This window comes from Eretmochelys imbricata, chromosome 13 (assembly GCF_965152235.1).
Source record: "Eretmochelys imbricata isolate rEreImb1 chromosome 13, rEreImb1.hap1, whole genome shotgun sequence".
Taxonomy (NCBI): Eukaryota; Metazoa; Chordata; order Testudines; family Cheloniidae; genus Eretmochelys; species Eretmochelys imbricata.
This window is the reverse complement of record NC_135584.1, coordinates 4479142-4500913: the sequence shown is the minus strand read 5'-3', so window position 1 is coordinate 4500913 and position 21772 is coordinate 4479142. Positions and strand designations below refer to the sequence as shown.

Below are 21772 nucleotides of genomic sequence, written 5' to 3'. Positions count from 1 at the left end.
GTGCAGACAGTTAGCACTTCTCCAAGGGGTGTACTGACATACAGTAAAGTTATTCTCCCCCCATAATCTATTACCAATTGTTAGCCTTAGAGACTGCACACTCTTAAGAACAGGGGCCCCAAAGTGCCATTTACCCCGGAAGTTCTCTGTAAGCACTAGAGCCCCTTTGACAGTTTTAAGCTAGTTTCACACAGACTGTCTTGCATGGGGATTTGCTTATCATGGGAGTTGAGCAACAGGAGAACAGACAGTTACCTTTATGGTTCCAACTCGGTCTTCAAATGACTTGAAGGTCGTAGAGTTCCTTGAAGGAAAAAAGGCAATGTAAAGTCAAAAGGGGTAAGCTACTGGAGCAACTGGTTTTTAGTTTGAATTGAGCAGGCTGAGAATATCAAGCCTGTGAAAGTTCCTTAGCCATTCAAATGCAAGAGCACCACCACCCACAACACACCTAAGGCAGTTATCACTCCAGTCATCTTGCCATCTTCCTGCAAGTTAGGGTTCACTATCTCTAACTAGCCAACTGCATTAGACATGCTATACTTGGCATACAGCAAGGTCTGGAAGGCAGATATTTATACCACATTGTATTTTTCCCATTGTTTGAATAAAGGCCACTCAAGCTAAAAACCTAAAAGACAGGCTGAGTTCCATTATGAGTCAACGGATTACAGATTAGGTAAGAGGGGAAAGCCTCATAGACAAAGGAGTGGTTTCTCGTTTATGTAAGAAAGCCATGTTTTTAGTCCAAAGGGGAAGCTGAACATTTTAGACAGGCTTGAAAAAAGTCTTTCAGCTTTCTACATTACTTACTATTAAGCTGAAAAGGAAGGGCTTCTCCGGAGCAAAAGAGATTAACGGAACATTGAGAGTTATAACCCAACAAGAATACACGGGACTCTATTCTCTGACCACATGACAGAAGTAGTCACTTATGTCAGCGGGAGAGATTTGTGTCCTTTGGTATGAGAACTGAACCTTAGAGGTAAGCAAATAATTTTAATTCACTGTTTGATAAATGTACCCCTTCTGCTTACAGAACGATCACAAATGTCTCAGGAGTAGTAGTCTGTATTGAAGAGTTATGATTTCGCACATATATCATGGGGAATTGTTCCCGCGATGGACTGCAGTGCACAAGCTCTTCTAGCAAGAACATTCACAAGAACAGAATTCAGTTTCTGTTCCTAGACATTGCATACAAGACTCATTTTGAATATTTGCACCCATGCAACAAACTTACCTGCTTTAGTATGCCAGAAATGCAAAAGGTGCGAGTACAACCAAAGCAAAATTCATCTAAGAACCTGAACAAGTGAAAAGGGTCTGCACTCTTTGCCCAGCTCTACTCCCATCATACAGTTCATTCATCCCCATGTGTGGGAATGGAGATTACAGTTTATACCAGATTCTGCTAAATTCTGAAATTTAGCTAAAGTTTTTACTAGAAAATGAGCAGCTTTAAAGGATAGTTTTGACTTGTAAGATACAGGATTAAGCTTCTCAACTTTGTGGAGATTACTTAAGAGTGGAAAGGATTTGTATTGCTAACTCCTATGAAGATGAAAACACAAAAGCACATTTCTGTTCAGGGAAATTATACTGTCCCAAACAAAAGTAAACTCATGCAAAGGAGGCACTAAGGGAACATTTTTCTTACATGTTAAAACCAGAGCTTCCAATTAAACATTTTATTGTCAAGAGAAACCAGGCTTTTTAATCAGTTTGTAATTTCTTCAGTAGCTAGTGATCATAAAGGTAGTTAAATTTTGGAAGAGGTTACATGGGGAGGTTGTGAAATCTCTTGCATTGGGGGTTTTTAACAGGTGAGCAAACACTTGTCAGTGATGGTGTACATACACCTGGTCCTGTCTTAGCACAGAGGGATGGACTAGGTGACCTTTTGAGGTCCCTTCCAGCTCTATACTTTTATGATTTTACCACATAAGGAAGACATTGTTCTGCTGCAAAAGTCAGGGTATTTTGGCATGCTGGACCATTAGCTTGTAAACCAGGGATACAGCGGGAGGTCAGAGAGATGTCATCTGCACTACTAGTTACAACTGTATTGAAATTCTAAAAAAAGGATCATAATTCTCTTTAGGGACCTTTGAAAGCCATAAAATTGCAATTTGAGTTTTGGCAGGGTTACAACACTTCACTTGACTCCTCATTAAGAGAGAGTCTAACATAGCCACTAATAAACCTATGCAACAGGCCTCAAAGCCCTGAACTAGAGGGGCTGCAGGAGACATTACCCCACAGTGCACATTAGAGGTCAACTGAAGGAAACAGTCCCAATACACAAAATGAAAGTTGAATTTAAAGGCCCTAGAAGTGGGTTGGAATTAACTACATCTCCCACTCATCCCACTTTTATAGACATTTCGTACGTTACCTCATCGCTGGCATACTTATCGAATGGCGAATGGAATAACTGCTACTCGGAAGCATTAAAAGTGGAGAAGGAAGAGTTAGACAATTCAAACAGACATTGGGAGCATATGAGGTTAGGTCTTGCACAATTTCCAGACACGTACTGTACCCAACAACATTAAGGCTGCTGCAAATAGCTGAGGCAATAGAAGTAACCCACAAAAGCCCCTCTCTCCTGCCCTTTGACACACTGTAGTCCAAACTAGTTTTGTAATTATAGACTAGTTAGCCTGAATATCTCTAACTCAAGAATGCAAGATATGGACAGAGTGAATGGTGTTTAGAGGCTTTATGCTTCGACTGCTGACAGATTTGCTTATGTCAGTACAAAGAGCCAAACCTCCCACAGAAAAAAGTTTAATTTAGGAAAAGCTTTTTAAACACCACACTATGCCCAAGAATATCCAGAAAAGGCATCTGGCCCAAGATCCAGGACTAGATTATTTTTATTTGAGAGAGAAGAGATGTTGCATAGGCACCACACAAATAAAGAGCTGACAGGGTCTATGACTGGCTTTCTTGCACCAAGTTACTCTGTTACTCAGGGTTTAATTTTAAGAGGCAGGATATTCCCAGAATTTAGGAACAGCAGCGAGAAGTACAAGACGTATGCAGCAAGCCTGAGAATGGAACCGCACTGAGCTGTCAGCTTTCAAATAAAGCTGCTGTAAACTGCCTACAGCCCCATCTACACTACAAATATGACCAAGTCAAGGGACTCAATTACAGCACTGCAATTATTTATGTTCAACCCTCTACCAATGGCAATCTCATTGTAAAGCCAGTCCAGGGGCATCTGTTGCAACCAAGTTCCCTAACCCATCTGCATTACCAGTGCAGATGGCCCCACAGGTCAGCTCTAAGTCTGCAGTGCCCCCTGGAAAGATTAGCAAAAAAAATAAATAAGCCTCCTCTTTTAGCACCCCTGGAAAGCACCTTACCTAAAGGAATGCGAGAAGGGATGAGCCCTGGAAGAACCCATCGGCAGCAGCAGGAGAGAAAAGTGAAATGTTAGTTAGGCCCCCGTGTCCAGCTGACTGCCCCACATAGCTGCCCATAAATCTTGCATACAAATGCCTTAGACAGAAAGCCCACCTATCTACAACAAAATTTGCCTCAAGAGGGATTAAGAAAAGCTGCCCAAGACGTATTTCTTACCCTATGATCTTATATTATGTGAACTGAGGTATGAAGTTTTGCAAAGATCAATAATGGTACTGTCTGCAGTAAGAAGTTACAGCCAGATCACTGCATATTCCAGCACTACTGAATCTAGCCCCTGCCACAGAGCTGTGTTCACACACTCAAGCCTTGTCTTCATTAGAAAAAAAGGTTTTAAATCCACAAGTTGTCAACACTTGGATTTTACCAAGGGTTAGCAAACAATGGAAAACCCACCTCTACCCCCTACAGTGGCCACACCCTAAGCTTTCATTTAAAAAGCTTTGCTAGCCTTGCTGTTGTGAATACTCCTTACAGGAAACAAATGAAAGCCAGGGCACTGTTTTCTTCCTGAGTCTGCAGACATGGCTGGTGAGGGCATGATAACAAGAACTGCTCATCCTTACTATAATTTATGCCACAATCCCAAACTGCCTTCCACCCATTCTTGGGTGCCAAGTCACAACTACTCCACCCCCCAAGACTAAACTATCCTATCCAGGCCCGTGACAGCTTCTACAATGGTTACATGTTGCCAATACAAAAGAGTCTAAGGCATGATGAGAACATGGAGATGGCGTAAAATGAATTTACAAAGAAACACCACTGCGGCTACTCTGATTTCTCTTTTCATTTTATATTATTTAAACGTAGCTGTCAGAGCTTCATCCTTTGCAGTCGGTGCAGTAGAAACTAAGTAGTCTCGCCACACACTTCAGACAAAAACTTTCCATGGAGAACAAGGGGCTCTGATTACACCAAAGCCCAAGAAGTTAGTCATGCTTTGTGGTTTTGCCCCCGACATATATTAAGGCCATCTCTTCAACAGCTAGAGCCAGAGGCAAAGCCAAAGCCAAAACATTGGTATGTTTGAAAGTCAGAGTTTCTACAACTCATTCCTGTAAAAAGATTAACAGCTTGGACAATATACACAAACATGCACCACTCCCAACATCGTATGTATTACCACAAGCACAGCTCAGCCTATTTAGCACCTAAAACGGAACTTTTGAAGATCTATTTGTGCTTTTTGTAGTCCTTTTCCTTCTTTGATAAAATGTCTCCAGATTACATAAATTCAGGAGCTGTCCTGCAGCCAATCAGCTCAAAATAATATTTAACAATCAGTATGCTTGTAGTAGTAGTTACAGTAGCAGACTCCTTCAAACATTGAAATGAAATGTATATTAGAAAATATACATTCTGAAAATTATCCTCTCTAATGAGGAAGATGGCATTCCCTTAAGATTAGTTTACTGAAATTATACACTACAGTAAAATGCTGTAAGGTAAGAATGCCTGAGACCTGCATCAACAGAGAATGCAGAGATAACAGAGAAAGCTAAACTGGCTAAGACTTTTGTAGCTTTAATAGCAATGCTGTACACTACTTGCAGAACACCCATTCCCATTAGTTAAGATAGCCCCCATATGGACTAGTCTCAGAGATTAGGCGGCTGGGGAAGATGTAATAGAGTAACTAGCAACATCAGTCCTCTTATACATAGACAACTTCAAGTACCACAGGTTAACTATTGAACATGATGAATTCTAAAGCTATTAGATTTCAGACAATCCAGCAATGCATGGCAACTAACTGATGTACTGAAGATGTCTCCCAACACAAGTTATTTTGATTCTATAGTGGCAACGTTTTATACAAGGGAATTGTGACCAAGCGTTCTGCACATTTATGTTGTCATTACCCCCTTCTAGCATTTTTCAGTAGTTAACGAAGGCTGACAAACAGTCTGCAGTGTCCCTTTCCGTTACCTCAATCCTTCCAGCAGATGGGAAAATAAATGTCTGGATCCTTTTCTTATAACAAAATGCAGGATGAAGGGACAATCAGAGAGAAAGCCCCAGGAGAATTCTAACAAGCAATTACAGTTAAAGGCTAGCACCGAGATTCACTGAAAACAAGTAACATCTCACCCATTCAGAGGAAAACTGCTCACTACAAGAAACCAACCTCACTCACTGTAATCTCTGATCACGTTTCGACTACCAACAGTTTACAGTTCTATTTCAAGGGAACGTTGCTACTGAAGACTTTGCTCCAAAAAAAAAAAAAAAAATCAATTGAATCCGTGTTGAAAGTCTCAGGACCGTATTTTTTCCCTGAAGACAGCAGAGAAGTACAGACAGAGAGCAATATAGGTGTACACACACAACAGAGGAAGACTGGAAGAAGTGTTATTAAATCTTCACAGGAAAGAAGCAAAGGTTACTTTCATCTGTTTTCCACTATAGGGCCATAAATCCACAGCAAATCCTGCTGAGTTATTTGGTAATGCTTTGACTGATGTTACATATTTCTGACAGAGAAGCTGCCCACAGACCCACCACTTTGTCTTCCAAGAAGGAAGTGCTAATGGCACTAATGTAGGGTGTTTCCACAACCTTAGTGCTGCACGTTTAGACAGGAAATTCAGGAGTTTCTTCAAAGTAAATTACAATGAACGTGTGCCTTTTTCTATTCACTTTTTCTTGCTGAACTCATACTACGCAGCCTATGGCTTCTGATGGGGCCACTGGCATTGCTCTAGGAAACGTAAGGTTACAGAGTTAAATAGAGAACTAACAAGTTCACACTGCTGAACAAATAATATTTGTGCACGCTTTAGTCATGCCAGGTTCGTGGTAGCACAAATGTTCCCAATCAGACTGTGAAGGGATTGTGCTTGGAGGGGACAGAATTCACACACTTCTGCCACAGCTACCACGTTTGGTAGGTAGACCCCCACATTTATTATGCACTTATGACATTGGCAAAAGGAACCACATTTTGCCCATTTCAGTCTGCTACAGCATTAAAATAAATGGGAGAAAAAAAAAAGAGTTATACAAATTGCGGTGTCATTAGTAGGAAAGAGGAGTCAAATGTACACTAGAAAGGTTAGAAACTGGACTAGTTCTCTGCCCAATTCACACAAGCTGGGTGCTACTGAAGATGTGCACCAATATCTGCTAGTCCAGGAATGCCATGTACAACTCAGTGAGAGTAAATTTGGAATATTCTGTACTATGATCAGAGATTACATCAAGTGCTTACCACCTGGGTACTCCCAGCCACAGAGGAAAAGGACAATCTCTGTGAAGAATGAGAGCTGTGATGAAGCAACTGCCCAATCTGAATTTTGTCAAATGTCATGTTTAAAGACAGTTTTATTTTTGAACCAAAAAAGTTATTCTAATAAACTAGGCAGCTGTGTATGCAGAGTCCAGGGAAGAGTTGATATCCTGCAAAAAAAACTCTAGAGAAAAAGTTAAATACTGTATTTTACAAGGAATCTTTTCTGTACACTGTCATTAACTGTCTGGAAGACTTCTAACATCATCTTTCCCCATTATGTTTGGCCCATGCAAGACAGTTCTGGCACAGAATGGAGTAAGTGGGTTTCTGCTGTTCTAACACCTTAGTGCAAACACTTTGATCACAATGCTTTTGCACTGACCCTGTATGCAAAGTACAGCTTTACAAAAAACACACCATGTAACTCCCTTAGGACTAATACACATGTAACAGAGTTTAAGAGCAATGGCTGAAGTCATTCCGAGACTCTTTTCCCCCATCCCCCCCGGAGGGGATTACACTCTACAATTACTAGATACTAGTTTTGCATGAAGGTTCTGGACTACATATGACAGGTTTCAGAGTAGCAGCCGTGTTAGTCTGTATTCACAAAAAGAAAAGGAGTACTTGTGGCACACCTTAGAGACTAACAAATTTATTTGAGCATAAGCTTTCGTGAGCTACAGCATTCAGCATCCGATGAAGTGAGCTGTAGCTCACAAAAGCTTATGCTCAAATAAATTTGTTAGTCTCTAAGGTGCCACAAGGACTAAATATGATCACATTTAGTAATCAGCCTTGCAAGACCGAGGCAACTAATACTCAAGCACAGGCAATAATAATATTTAGAGATGAGCTAAAACTGCAGTTGTTCATCTGAAGACCTTTGAATTATTTCCACTTGAACCACTGACTCAAATCTGCCCTTATGGTTTGGTTTCCCTGTTAGACACCATACTGATGGGTGCAATATGGGCACTTAAATCAGAGCAAGCACTGCACCTAAAGCCAAACAGATAATTTTTCAGTTAAAGTGTGGCTAAAATCTAAAGAGTTTTTTTTAAAACCAGTCTGAACCCTAGTTCTAAGCTGACCTTGAACCTGAAGGGAAGGCTAAACCTTATACAGATTTGAACAGTACCTCTTTGATGCATCTGAGTTAGAGATATTGTCAACTTAAGTTACCTAGGAATTCTCTTAGTTCAGTGAAGACTGTTAACTTGGAACTTCCCTTTGCATAGCTACGAATGCAAAAAAGCAATGGGCTAGTACAAGAGAACTAGAAACTGACTAGTTTAGCCATCCAAGCCAAGTGAAATGTTAGAAAAGATTCAGCAGAAAGTGAATCACCAGAGTTTCATAGCTCAGTTGAAGGAATTCATAAAGAAATTAAATTACTTTGTCAGTATCCCTTTGAGATAGGTGTTTTATTAACTGATACTTCCTGCCCTCAAAATCAGGTCAAACCAATACTAGATGGCACTTACTGAAATCCTGAGTTGATCGCACATGAATGCCTGGGAATGCCTCATTTCCTAACTTGCATTATTTCATTGTTTATAGCAACCTCAAGTCATTAGAGATATTTATGAGGTTAAATATCCCCCATATCTAAGTGAAAGACAACTGAAATACAATTGGTTTTGTGCTCCAATGGCTAATATGTAACACTGGCTTATCCATAGTTTCTAAAGCCACCTTCTGCTGTCCCAGGGAGCTACCTCCTCGGCTACACGGTGAGACATTAGCAGCCTTCCTGGTACAGTAGCTAATACAAGTGTCTAAAACTTATGCAATAATCTAATATTAGCTTTTTCATCTAAAGATGTGAGAATTTTGGGTAAGTGACATTAATTCTAGATCTTTAAACAATTCCTCCTGTTCCCTTTCATTAAATTAGTGGGTTTATAAACCTCTGTAGTTACTGAACATGGAAAGGAAAAGTTCTAGTCCATATTAGTAACAAACATCTGGACTGAGTCACTTCCCTTATTAAACCCCCCCTACTCCCAATACCCATTCCCCACTGTGCTACGTAGTTGTGCCCATCAGCAAGGAATTTTAATTTTCCATACATCAGAGAACTGACGCATATTATTTTCGTCCACTTTTCTCCATCTTGAGGTTCTCTACATCTGTGATGGAGCCAAAGAGCTAGACTCTATTTTAACGCCAGCATAAGAAGTGAGAAAATGGAGTTCCATTTTCCTGCAGAAGAACAGAAAGGTCTCCCCTCAAATCTTTTCAACACCACTATTCGAAGAGGATGAATGAGCTGCAATGGAACAATATGGTACTTCTTCCCGGTATGGGGGAGACTACAATATTTTATCAGTTTGTGGAACAAGAGAATCAGATATTTAAATGTTCTGGGAACTGCTGAAAATTAAAGCGATAAGTGTTACCAAAGACAGACCTCTCAGAACACTGCTGGGGAAAGCGATAAAGAAAGGATTCCTGAGAATGAAGCTCTGACCAGAAATAGCTTAGAAAAATATGTATTAAACCCTGAGCGATATATACTGGGTCACAGGGAACAGCTGTATCAGATTAATTTTGCCATTAACTGCAGTGCACAGAACTGAAAATGGAAAAAAACTAGGCATGCATTCCAGATTTTTAAACCTCAACGTTGTGTGAATCCTGGACTCCAGTGCTATAGCGAAAGTGGAACAGAGCTCTTACCTCATGTCACCAAGTTTACGGCTGATAACAGAGCCCACATTGGAAAGGGCAGCTGAAGTCTTCTGTCCTGCCTGGGACAGGGTTTCCTGAGTCTTCTTATAACTAAGCAGAAAGAAGTTGAACAACTGAAGGTTAGTGGGGGAAATATTACGAGCAGCACCTGCCAGCATTTTGGAAAAGATGCCGAGGCAAAGAGAGCGGGGCACTAGGTTAGCAAGTTGCACTGACATGGCTGAAAGCTACTCTTCTGGTCTCATATGTACTTACGGCTTTGAATCTTAGCAAGAAAATGCAAGTAGATTTAATTTATTTCTTCATAGTTACTCTATATTTTTTACGATGTTGATATTTTAGTTTCTCTCTAACCATTAAATCTGATTAACATCGGATATTTCAGTGAACATTTCGAAATTTCCAGTTTGGGATTTTTTAAAGTGCTTATAGCTCCCCATTCTTCCTTTTCTCCTTTTAAGGGAAAAAACTGCCCCCTTCAGTATTAAGTAAATTGTTCTCATAAATAAACTTTCAGCCCTGAGTGAAGAGAAAGCATTTTTGTTGCAGAATTCAGTATGGAAGAAGAAAATGGTAATACCGACATGTTACAAAATAGATAAGAATTGCAAGAATGAGCATCACCTTTGCAATTGCAGCTTAGAACCAATAGCTAGAAAAGTTTCCAGTCAGTTACCTTTAACCACAGGTAAATGAGAAGTCTTGGACAGCTTTACATCAGTTTGATTTTACACATATTTGAAAAGTTCATAAGAGGGGTCAAGAGAAGAGGCACTTCAGAGCCTTCCTATATCAAGCCATGCTCTGGGACCACAGGTGAACAAATACATGCTAAGCCACTTGCACAACTGCATCCTATCCAAGTTACTCTTGGGTTGGCAATTAGCATCTAGATCTACAACAACTTCAACTCGTGAGAGAGAGAAAAAAAGTCAGCTACATACACCAACAAGAGAATATTAAATTGGAGGTAAATTAAATCTGGGTTTTCTGGCTCCTGAATATTTAAGCCTGAAGTTATCCTTCTTTCATAGAGAATTTCATCCTTCTTACATTACATCCTTCTCAACTGTGCTAGAGTATTTTGGAACAGGACGTGTAAGAGTCACCCACAACTCTCTCAACCCTCAAATACCAAAGCAAGAAGCAACAAGTTCAAGTAGACAATTTAGGCTGACAGTTATTTCTCTCTCTCACTCTCCAGATGGGAGTGTGGGAGTGAGAACACAGTGGCACTTTGAGCCAGATTCCAAGAAGTCCTCTTAAACTATGCTTTTTTAAGCCCAACAACCCACATTCTGTAACATGAACAGGCCTCTTGACTCAACTACACTAGTTACTGCACATGCCTAGTACTTCACAAAGCTCAGTAATGAACCAGCTTTACTTCTTCACCCCCAGTCCCAACAAAAATGACTATTCATATTGTGTAATCTAGTCATTTGCCAAATTCATGCCCCCCAAATTCAGTCAACAAAGACATAAAATCCGCGGGACATTGGATGTCTAACATCCAAGTCTTCCAGCTTCACTCATGATCCTTCTCCACAACACAATTTGTTTTGTAAGAAGTGGTGGTAATTATATGATTTAAGGGAGAGAGATATGTATTGAATGCTGTTAGCTTTAACACAGGCTTTTGGGCATTGTTGCAGCTAATGAATTTACACCTGACCTGCAGAGTCAAAACTCCCTTGGAATACAAGGAATTCAGGCCCATCCCTCCTGGGTACTGGGCATCTCCCCTGAGCAGGCTGTCACGCTGTTCAGTAGTGCTATCCAACAGAACCGTGACAAGAAATGAATCACACCACACATTAATTTTTGGATTCCAGTAATGCCCATAAATTGAGAGGCCTTAGGCTCCAATACAGGTTGGGACAGCAGATTGCACATATTAATGAAGACCAGTACTATGGCAGTGGACACATATGCAATATTATACAAACTTAAATTGGCCCCATATTTCATTTTTATGAAATTGAGAGCACTGGGAGCATTCCACATGTTTAAGATGTAATCTTCCTTTTTTAAAGTAATGCTGCAATGTTTGGGTTTCCAACACTGCAGCATTAGGAATCTGAAAGTAGATCCAATTAACAAAAGTTAGAGAGGCATCATTAGTTTCCATTGTCCCAGCTGACAGAAATGCAAGAGTAAACAGAGTGTAATTAGGAACAGGAACATTTTTACCATTAACCCTCTAGTCATAATAAAGCTTAACAAACGACTTCAGTAGACTGCCTCCAGTAGGGACAACTCCATCCTCACTTAAATAAGGGCACGTCTACACTTTATCTGGGGGCCTAATACCCGTGCTAGCGCTGAACAAGCTCAAGCACTAAAAATAGAGCGTAACCACAGAGGTGCAAGGGGCTACCCATCCCGAGTATGGGCGTGTCCAAGAAGCTAGGCACACATTCAGGGCAGCTGGCCCCTCCTGCTGCAGCTACACTCTTCAAGCTAGTGCGCTAAAATTATCAGAGCTAGTACGGGTATGTCACAAGCTGGGAGTTACAAGCCCTGCTCAAAGGGTAGATGTGCCCAGTTACACCCCACCCCACTTCACACAAGCCAGAGAAAGATGGCCTTGCACTTTACTATAAACAGGTCAAAGTCAGGCACTGTCAGATCAGCAGAGAGGGGAGCAATTCCTAGAAGAGAGGGCAGGCCCTTTAATAAGTACACTGTCATCCCCCTTCCCCACCCCAATCAGTTATTTAAATATGGGAACTACTACCTTGAGAGCCCTTGATATTCTTAACAGCTGAGGTCAAAGGCAAAAAGAGAGGTAGGTCTCTCAAAGAGCCAGGACTCAACCTATATAGGACTTCAAAGTAAAAATTTTATTGTACCTGGAAGTGACCAGAAAGCAAGAACTATTGAAGAACTGGTCCAATATGTTCTGTGCAACTGACCCTGCTAGGCAGCAGCAAGTTACAGCTAGTGCAGAATGCAAATGGTCTTAAAAGGGAGAACACATCAGATTATTGCTATCTGCAAGCCAAAAGCATGAACTACTGTAGTGAGGTATGGATCCTGAAAACAGACTTGCAAATTGATGCTATATGCTGCTGAAGGGAGGTAGTTTTGCATATGTCAGATAGGTATCCAGGAGTATCAAGGATGTAAGAGCACTTTTGAACTGCATACCTCTTGGACAAATCCCTTCAACACAGCGAAGGCTTACATCTAGACCCATAAAATCCTCCCCTCTCCCACTAGCATCACCTCCCCCTTGCTTGCTCCCATCCAGCTACCAGTGTGAAAGAGAAAGCAGAAATCACAGAACGTCTACAGCTGCCACTGACAGTTCTCTCATCTGACTAAATGATTCTGCAATCTCCCCCACCCACCTCATGTACACATTAGACAAGAGCACCAGCTTCTACCCTCTCTCCACATTGCATGCTTTGATTAGATGGCAAACCACGCTCTGCATCGAGGACTGGAAGCTAAGAGAAGCCTCTCAACAATGCACAAAGGATTTCTCTTCGAAAGTGCTATAAGTGTCATAGGTTAGGTCTTTGTTTTCAATTCAGTCAGGAAGCTTGTAAGTTATGCTGCCTAGCAGCTCACGCAGTGGTACAGCAGAAGAGTCCCAAGAAACCTGGCAGGAAAAACAACCTTGTATTTCTTGAATCTGACTACTGGCATTTATTTAATCCTAGATTGAGGAAATGGGAATTCTGCACTTGTTTCCCAGAATGCCCTAGGAATATCACTTTTCATCCCTTCCCACTTTATTTTAAATTTGTGTTTAGCTTGCTAGAGTGAGACAAGGCAGATGAGGTAATATTTTTAATTGGACTAACTTCTGCTGGAGAGAGAGACAAGCAAAAACTTGTCTCTCACCAACAGTAGAGAGTCCTATAAAAAAAATATTACCTCAGTCACCTTCTCTCTCTAATATACTGTGACCAACACGACAACAACATTGTCTAGCTTGCTAGCATTCCAACTGCCAGATAACATTCTTTGCAGTGCCAATCCAAGCAGGAAGACTGGCATACAAAAACTATTTTAGGTGTAAACAAACAGCTCTTGAACAAGCTACATAGGCAGGCTTCCTACTGCCGTTTTCTGCCATTTATTATCAATGACTGCAAGGAAACAGATCTAACAGGAAGTTTCTTATTCTAGGAGAACACACCCATGGACTGAACTCTGATTAAATGCTACCAGGGAAAGTTATTCACTGACTTAGGTCATAACTAGCATTTAAAGAACAGTGCTCAATATCACCAAGTAACAGAACAGCCAGGGTTTACTCTCATTTTGTAATACAAGTGGACAGTCTACTTGGAAAGTAGAACCCCACACTCTGATAAGTTCTGATGTTTCTCGCCCCCACACACAGTCCACACTGTATTACACAATGAAAAAAATCTTCCATTTGCTCCCATGACAGGAAGCCACCTTTACGCTGACACACACACTGGCAGTTAATATAATTCAAGTTACCAGAAAAGAAACTGAATTCCATACCACGAAGTACAGAAGGGAGTTCAGCTACAAGTGACCCATGACCTACATCTGCCTTTATCTAAGCAAAACTGGAAAATTAAGGAGATCCTACCTACCTCTCATAATCTACTCAGCTACAGTCTATTACAAATGGAGATTGCATTAAAAATGTAATAAGCAGTTTGAGGGCTCCGGATAATTTTTATATTATATTGGTAGCATTTACTCCAGAGAAAACTTCAGTCAGCTAAGCAGAAAAAAATAAAAAGTAGTCTAATTTAATATTCAGCTCCAACCAAGGAAACAAATTATGTAAGAACTCCCACAGTCAAGCTACTGTGCAAGCAGGCAATTTTGGCCATACTATGACAGGCAGCAAGGCTATTATGCAAGCTAAGCAAAGTTTATCTTTAGAAGACAGTAGTTACTAGGATTCCTGAGGAGTGAGATGTAACAATTTGCTTAGATATGAGTTAAGCTCACAGGTTAGACCCAGATTTTACTGCAGTACTGTTAACACCCTAAAATTAGCATGGAAAGGAGGAACCTCAACCCAAAGAAGGGATTGCTTAACATCAGAAGAGTGATTAAAGGGCTATCTGAGATTGACAAACAGAATACAATAGCTCTGGGGTTCGTAAGCTTTTAACATTTACTCGATGCTCTTAAAATGGTGTACTGAATGCCTTGGAAACTGAAGCCATATTGATTCTGAGATCAGACACCAAATAGGAAAAAGTGCATGCTGCATCACAACCACCCATTACTACCCCTCACCATGTCTAGGTATTCGATAGCTCAGTCTGTCTCTTCAATCCATGGCTTGTCAGGTCAGACTGACAAACCCAGTGCCAACTCTGAAGATGGTCAGAGTGATATGGATCCCGTCCACCAAAAATTGGAATGTATCAACTCATTTCTCCCAGGTCAGCAGACAGATGTTGGAGGGTAAAGATGTCACTACTGACCACAGTTGGATTTACATCAGTGACTTGAATATGAAATGTGTATTGATTGCAGGGGCGGGCAAACTTTTTGGCCTGAGGGCCACATCCGGTTTCCAAAATTGTATGGAGGGCCGGTTTGGGGAGGCTGTGACTCCCCAAACAGCCAGGCGTGGCCCGGCCCCCCGACCCCTATCCAAGCCCCCCCCCTTTTCGCCTCCTGATGGCCCCCCCGGGACTCCTACCCCATCAACCCCCCTGTTCCCTGATGGCCCACGCCCAGGACTCCTGCCCCATCCACCACTCCCTGTCCCTTGACTGCCCACGGACCTCCTGCCCCTGACTGCCTCCCACTACCCCATCCAACCCCTCCTCTCATTCCTGACTGCCCCCCCCGGGGCCCCGCCCCCATTCAACCCCCGTTCCCGACCCTCTGACCGCCCTGCCCCCTATCCACCCCCGCCCCCCCACCCCGAACTCCCTTGCCCTCTATCCAACCCCCCCGAGCACCAGTGGCTGGTGGCGCTACAGCCAAGCCGCCCAGCTGGAGACAGCCATGGCACCATGCAGCTCAGAGCACCCGGTCAGGCCGGGCTCTGCAGCTACGCTGCCCCAGGAGCTTGCTGCCCTGCCGCCCAGAGCATTGGGCCAGCAGCGCAGTGAGCTGAGGCTGCAGGGGAGGGGCCCGTAGGCCGTAGTTTGCCCACCTCCGATTTATTGGGTAAACATAAAAGGGTTTTGTCGGTAGTACTTTATGGGACTAGTCAAAGCAGAAAATTGTTAGCTTGGAGCAGAGAGTTAGTGACAATGTGCTTTTTTGAAAGGTGGTTTACACTAAAGGTTAAAACACTCACGCTTCTGATTGGGTTAATTTTTCATTCCAGTCCTCCAGTGTGCTGCTGGCTGAAAGATATCTACAAATACAACGGAAATTAGAAAAGGTGCCAAAGCTTTCAAGACAGATGCTCTCCTTCCTGGACCTTCCACATAACTAATGCCTCTAGATGTTTAAGGAAACAAGTGCTATTCCCATGTGATAGACTGGGGGAGGGAATGGCTATTAGAGGAAAGAATTATAAAACACTTTGTTCTTTTAGATGTGGGCAAACATCCAAGCCCAGGTTTCCTCTTTATTCAGATAACTGTTGATGGCAAAGAAATTGCACAGATTTAAGCTAGGAGTACAGACGTTATCAGGCCAGTTCAAAGTTGTACGGTCTGCCACTTTGCCTCCTATGGGGAATCACTCCCTCCCCTCCACGCACTATATAGCAGCTACACTGCAGCATGGTATAGCACAGAGCATAGGAACCAGGAATTTGAGTTCTATTTCCAGTCTGATACTGCCTTGCATGACCCTGTGCAAGTCATGTAACTTTCATCTCCATTTCCTCATCTTTAACAGGAAATTACATAAATCCAAAAACTTACAAGATCTCAATCGCTAGAAGTTCTACTACATGGCATAACCTACATTATTTTAGAACTACGATCAGTGAATGCCTAAGACAGATGACCAAGTAACTAGAAATGCATTGTAAGAACTACTGTCTGCTAGTAATTGAATTTCTACCACACCACACCAACTAAAATTCACAGCATTCTAACCTATACTCGCATCCAACAGATTAACAAAAGGCCCATATTTGTAAACTGTCAAAGTCACACGAACATGGTAGCAGCTACCAGTAGCTGACACATACATGCCCAAGTTTGTTTGGCCCTCATTCCGCCTAGGACTGAACACATCCAATTATCTTGTCTACCTTTGTGGCCAGAAGAATGGAGTCAGTCAGCTCGTCCCCAAAGTGTTTGCTATGATTTTTATGGAGTGAAGGGGAGAAAGTACAGATTAACTTTAAAACAGGAAATGCAATGTTCACTCTGATACGGCATGGGACTTCATTCACACTTGGCCTAACAAGGGCTAGCTGACAGGCAACAGTAATTCTTAACATTTCATACTTCATTTTATGTAAAGTGTGTCCTGGTAACTGACTGGAATTTTACTTCAGCTATGGCAACAGACAGCTAAAGAGATGACAGCAATATCTTTTGCTTCCATCATCTCTGCAGCCGTTGAAAGTCAGGTACATTGTTAATAAGCAAGAGCCTTGAACAGGACTTCACTGTGCCCCAAGCATACAATCAACCCCTTAATGCCTAAAAGAACAAGAAGCAGTACAAATTGGAGAATAGCGTGAGGAGCAAGTAGGTGGTGCTGATGACCAGAGGAACTCACAGTTCAGACTGTGTCACTTTCTCATTCCATTCCCCAAGTTTCTCAGATGTTTTCGTATAACTAGAAACAAAAAATCTGATTAATCATATTTTAAAGTGGGAACATTTTCATAAGGATAAGTTATCACTTTTGAGATTTAAGTGACATGTTGAAACCAGCCAATGATCAGAGACTGAGGGGAGAAGAAATGGGGAGCAAGATGTAGAGCAAGAAAGTCCTTCCCCACATGATGGCATTATCAGTCAGTTCAGATTCTAGTTATAGTCAACATGAGAACACTTATATTGGATAGGGTTCCTCTGGTTGCAACGCCTCCTTTCCCTCTTGATCATACTCCTAATGGCAGTCAATGGTGGTGCTCTTAACTCACCTCGTTTGCATGTGCTTCGTACTGCCAGACATAGGAAAAAATCTCAGTCTCAACACTAGTAGTGCCAGTCAGGGATACGACAGTCTGGAATGACTCATTAGGCTGTCTAAACCATGACCTCACATCTTTTCATGAAGTTTAGGTGCCTCACTATATTCTGTTCCTGGATGCAGTTTGCTGTAAGTAGGGCCCTACTAAATTCATGACTTTGCAGCCTCCCAAAACTCCTTTTTGGGTCAGGACGCCTACAATTACAGCACCATGAAATTTCATATTTAAATAGCTCAAATCATTAAATTTACGATTTTTAAAATCCTCTGACCGTGAAATTGACCAAAATGGAGCGTGAATTTGGTAGGGGCCCTAGCTATAGGGCTCAAAAATTGGTGACCTGAAGCAGGGATTGAGTAAACTGTGGTTTTCTACGTATTAGAAATGCCTTGTGCCCTTCCCTCTGAACAGTGAGGCTTTGTCTACACTATCACTTTTGTTGGTCAGGGATGTGAAAAAAAGCAAAAAAACCCACCCTGACCAACATAAATTCAACCAGCAAAAGTGATGGTGCAGACAGCGCTATGTCGGCAGGAGACGCTCTCCAAGAGGTATAAAAATGTAAAGAGATTAGACTGTTCTGTTTAAAAAAGGAGAGATCTCTGCAAGTTCTTTAACAGCAAAACTATTACGGAATGATTCACCTGAGCTCACAGGAGTGATATTCCATTTAGGATAAAATAAATGGGGCAGCTGTAGCAATGAGATTTAGAGCTCAATTACAGTTTGTTTCTCTTCACCTCTGTGCGTCATCAGGTGAGCTCTACTGAGCATTACATGCACTAGGCCATATGCACTATAAAACCAATTCCAATCCCCGCTAAAATATGAAATTAAGAACATTAAGCTTAACCAATGGAACACAGATCCCCATTGAGCCAACATACTGGTTTACATTACAAATACTGAATAATAGTTAGCATTTCAACGTTTAAAAAGAAAATACTGACTCCAGGACCATTCCAAATGTTCACGCCTCTGAACTATGACATGCACTCATTAGAAAATGCTTTACCCAAATCATTTCCCAGATAATCACAAGTGATAGATTTCTGGTACTTTTTGCTTGGCAGTCACATTTTACTATGACAAGCAAATATTGTGAGTTTCTTTACCCTCTCTCCACTAAGAAAGTCACAGAGGAACCTCACTGGGAAGGAACTGCTTTTTACAGAGAGTTATATACATATATATGTTTGAAATCTTTGGCACAGGGAACACCTACGCATTGGAGACTTGGACATCATGCCAGCTCTTTGACAGGTTCTGCTTCAGCCCATCAAAAGTGGTCAAACCCAGTTTTCTCTTCAGCTCTCCACAGTGCCTCTCTTTGGCAGCCAATACCTGACGTAAGGTACCAATTTCCTCTTCCACCTACAGGACAGGTTCCCAGTTAGAAGCATGCCTTAGTGTTACAGAAATTCAGTTTGATCACAACTTTTAATTAAGTGGTTAAACATGGAAAAATAGGCAATAATTTTTCACAGCTCGCTCAATATAAATCTGATATATTTATATACTGAAACTCTGCTAACAAAAATGTGAGAAGAAATCTAAATTCCACAGACACCAATTAAATTTGATTTTAAAATTTTAGACAGTTTAACTTAAGTATGCCACTGGTAAAAAAAATTGGAGGTTAAGTTAGGAAAATTTCCAGAAAAATAACCCTACTGGGCCACTTAATGTCACAAAAAAGTAACAGAAGCCTTTTCTAGGGCTGGATCATCAGTTAACAGTAGATTCTATTAACAGACCTGAAAAACTGCAGAATCCTGCATACAGGGAAAATGGTTTGTTTTTATAATTCTGTTTCTTTGTTTTTATTAAGAAACTAAGATCCATCTTTTTCTGTGGTTTATTTTCTGGTTTCAATCCTGTTTGGCATCAGAACTGTAAGCGTCAGAAAATAAGTAGTGGCAGAAGGAAACAAATCTTAACAAGCCACAACTCAGTACCTCTGGACTACTTTGCATTATTGAAATTGTGTTCAAGTCAAACAATCAGACTAGGTTTCTACAGTGAGTTCAGAAACTACAAGAAAACAGCTGTAGCTCTCACTTCCTGTTTTGTTTCAGGTGCAAGTTATAGACTGACATTTAAAGAGGTCACCTCCATTATTTGGCCATTCACATTTGAGTGTAAATTTGCAAACCCGCAATATCTTAAAAGCTTTTAGATCCAAAGCCATTGCCTATAATGGGAAGGAACATTAAAAGGAACTCCATGTCCTCATAATTCAAGGGTAGTTTCTCCCCCACACTCCACCTGTTTTCTCACTCTGAATGGAGCTTGACGTTAAATGGCTTTTTGTTTAGCCTCAGTTTGGGGAAAACCATTTTCCTTGTAACTTTGATGTCAGGAAAACTCTGATAAAGGTGCTAAGTGCTGTAGCAAAACCAGAAGGGAGAACATGAAATAAAGCATATTGTTAAAGTCTACAAAGTTAGCAATTAATTTTATTCTTCAGCAGTGAAATGATGGATTTAGATTCCAGAGGAGAGATTAACATTACACCATCGCTGAAGTGTCCCTTAAGCTTTCTTACAGCAGATAGAATTACCACTTGTCTCTTTTACTTCTCTCAGATATAGAGGCACAATCTAAACAGAAATGGTAGCACCATTTTACCTTGGCAAGCTCAGATCTTAACTCCTCTTCCTCAGCTTCAGTCAGCCCCTCTGGTGCAGAGGTCCTTGCACGAGCAGTACTATCCACGGGTACGTCTGTCATGGTATCCGACAACAGACCTTTGTTGGGAGAGTTAAGGTTGATATCTGTCACAGACAAGAAGCAGAATGTGGAAAAAATAAGCTGCTAGCAAGCAAAGCATGTTATGCAAGCAGATGTGTCCAGAGTACATACAGATGGAGTCCAGGGGAGAAAAAGAGGAAGAGAAACTTCTCATCTAATAAAAGACTTAGCATCTTTCAGAAGTATCAGAAGAAAAATTTACTTGTCAAAAATATTTTAACAGCTCCTTGGCCTAAAGTAACACATTAATAATCACTGAGCACATGCATTGCTAATACACAAGGCAGGGTAAACAAGTTGTATCTCTCTACACAGGAGTGATAAGATCTGGATCAGAAGTTAATTATAAACTGGGCAATCCATCGGAACCTATAACACATCAGAGAGAGCCGGTCCTGCAGGGAATATCTGTGCCAATACGTCCCCTGAAGTAGCTTGAAGCATATCTCTCATTTACGGAATGTGTATAAGGGAAGGCAACAATTCAGCTTCCATTTAATTAACAAGCGTCACGACCTCAACTAGCGGTTTAGTGACCTACATGCACTACACTGCAGCTGATACTGTTAGCATTGCAGAGGCAAGAAACCTTTGAAGCCATTCCAGCAAGCGTGCTCTCTAGAGCAGCATGGCATCTACAGACTGACAGAATCAAACCATAATTACTACAAAGAATGGAGTCAGACGCCCTCATTCCTATAATTGCAAATACATTTGTTTATAGCCTCATCCTCCATTTCTCAGTCTATTAAAAATAGGGGTGGCTCCAGCTCCAGGTGAGTTTTCTAATATATGAGAAATCGTAGAAGTTAAGACATTTCTTCTTCCACAGAGAGTTCAGCCGTGATTCTTCCGGTCTAGTATCTTCTAGATAGTATCTCTTGGGTTTCTGCCTAATGCCAGACAACATAATCAGGGTAATATCAGACACCCCCTCACTCAGCCAGGCAGGGGGATGGGCTTCCCCAGGGGAGGCCTTCTCCCCCGATCATTACTGCCCGGGGCGGGGGCTCATCTCCAGCGGGACCACGACTGTGCCTGCCAGGTTACCGGCGCAGCGTGCTGCAGGCGGAGCAGCCCTCATACGCGCCCGCGACAGGAACAGGAGCGTCCAGCCCTTCCTCACTCAGCCCCGCCCCGGGCGGCAGGTAGGGAGCCAGGCCGGGCCTCAGCAGCCAGCGCCCAGGCACCCCGACCCGGGCAGGGGAGGGGAGGCGGCGGCATGGCACCCCCCCCCGTCCCCCTCACCCACCGAGACCCGGCCGAGCCGCTACAACCCTGAGAGCAGGCGCCGCCTCAGCTCAGCCAGGGGCGCCCCAGCTGCAGCCGGCCCCCCCAGAGCCCGCGAGCCCCCGTCCTCCTGCCCCAACGGGCGCCCCTCCCCTCAGGGCGCGGCGGCCCCGGCGCAGTACCCTGGCTCGCGCTCTCCATCTCGGGCCCGGGCCCGCTGAGCGGCTGCAGAAGGGGAGCGGAGCTGCGCCGCCGCCGCCACCCAGCACGCAACCCGCCGCGCGACCCCTCAGCCGCCCGCTTCCGGGGAGGCGCGGGCCCAGCACGTCATCAGCTACGCCACG

General features: G+C 42.4%; 1 protein-coding gene across 4 annotated transcripts in view; it reads right to left on the bottom strand.

Annotated features, from left to right (window-relative positions):
* TPD52L2 (TPD52 like 2) overlaps positions 1 to 21772 on the bottom strand; it is a 23665-nt gene extending 1893 nt beyond the window's left edge. The window contains exons 1-7 of one of the 4 annotated variants that reach the window (XM_077832405.1): positions 21611 to 21772; positions 20076 to 20221; positions 18670 to 18818; positions 17024 to 17083; positions 15636 to 15695; positions 9359 to 9460; positions 256 to 304 (exon numbers count right to left, since the gene is read on the bottom strand). In XM_077832405.1, the coding sequence (XP_077688531.1) occupies positions 256 to 304; positions 9359 to 9460; positions 15636 to 15695; positions 17024 to 17083; positions 18670 to 18818; positions 20076 to 20221; positions 21611 to 21629 (585 nt within the window). In that variant the 5' untranslated portion in view covers positions 21630 to 21772. The remainder of the gene's footprint in view (positions 1 to 255; positions 305 to 9358; positions 9461 to 15635; positions 15696 to 17023; positions 17084 to 18669; positions 18819 to 20075; positions 20222 to 21610) is intronic. The other 3 variants (XM_077832406.1, XM_077832407.1, XM_077832408.1) reach the window with 3 other exon arrangements.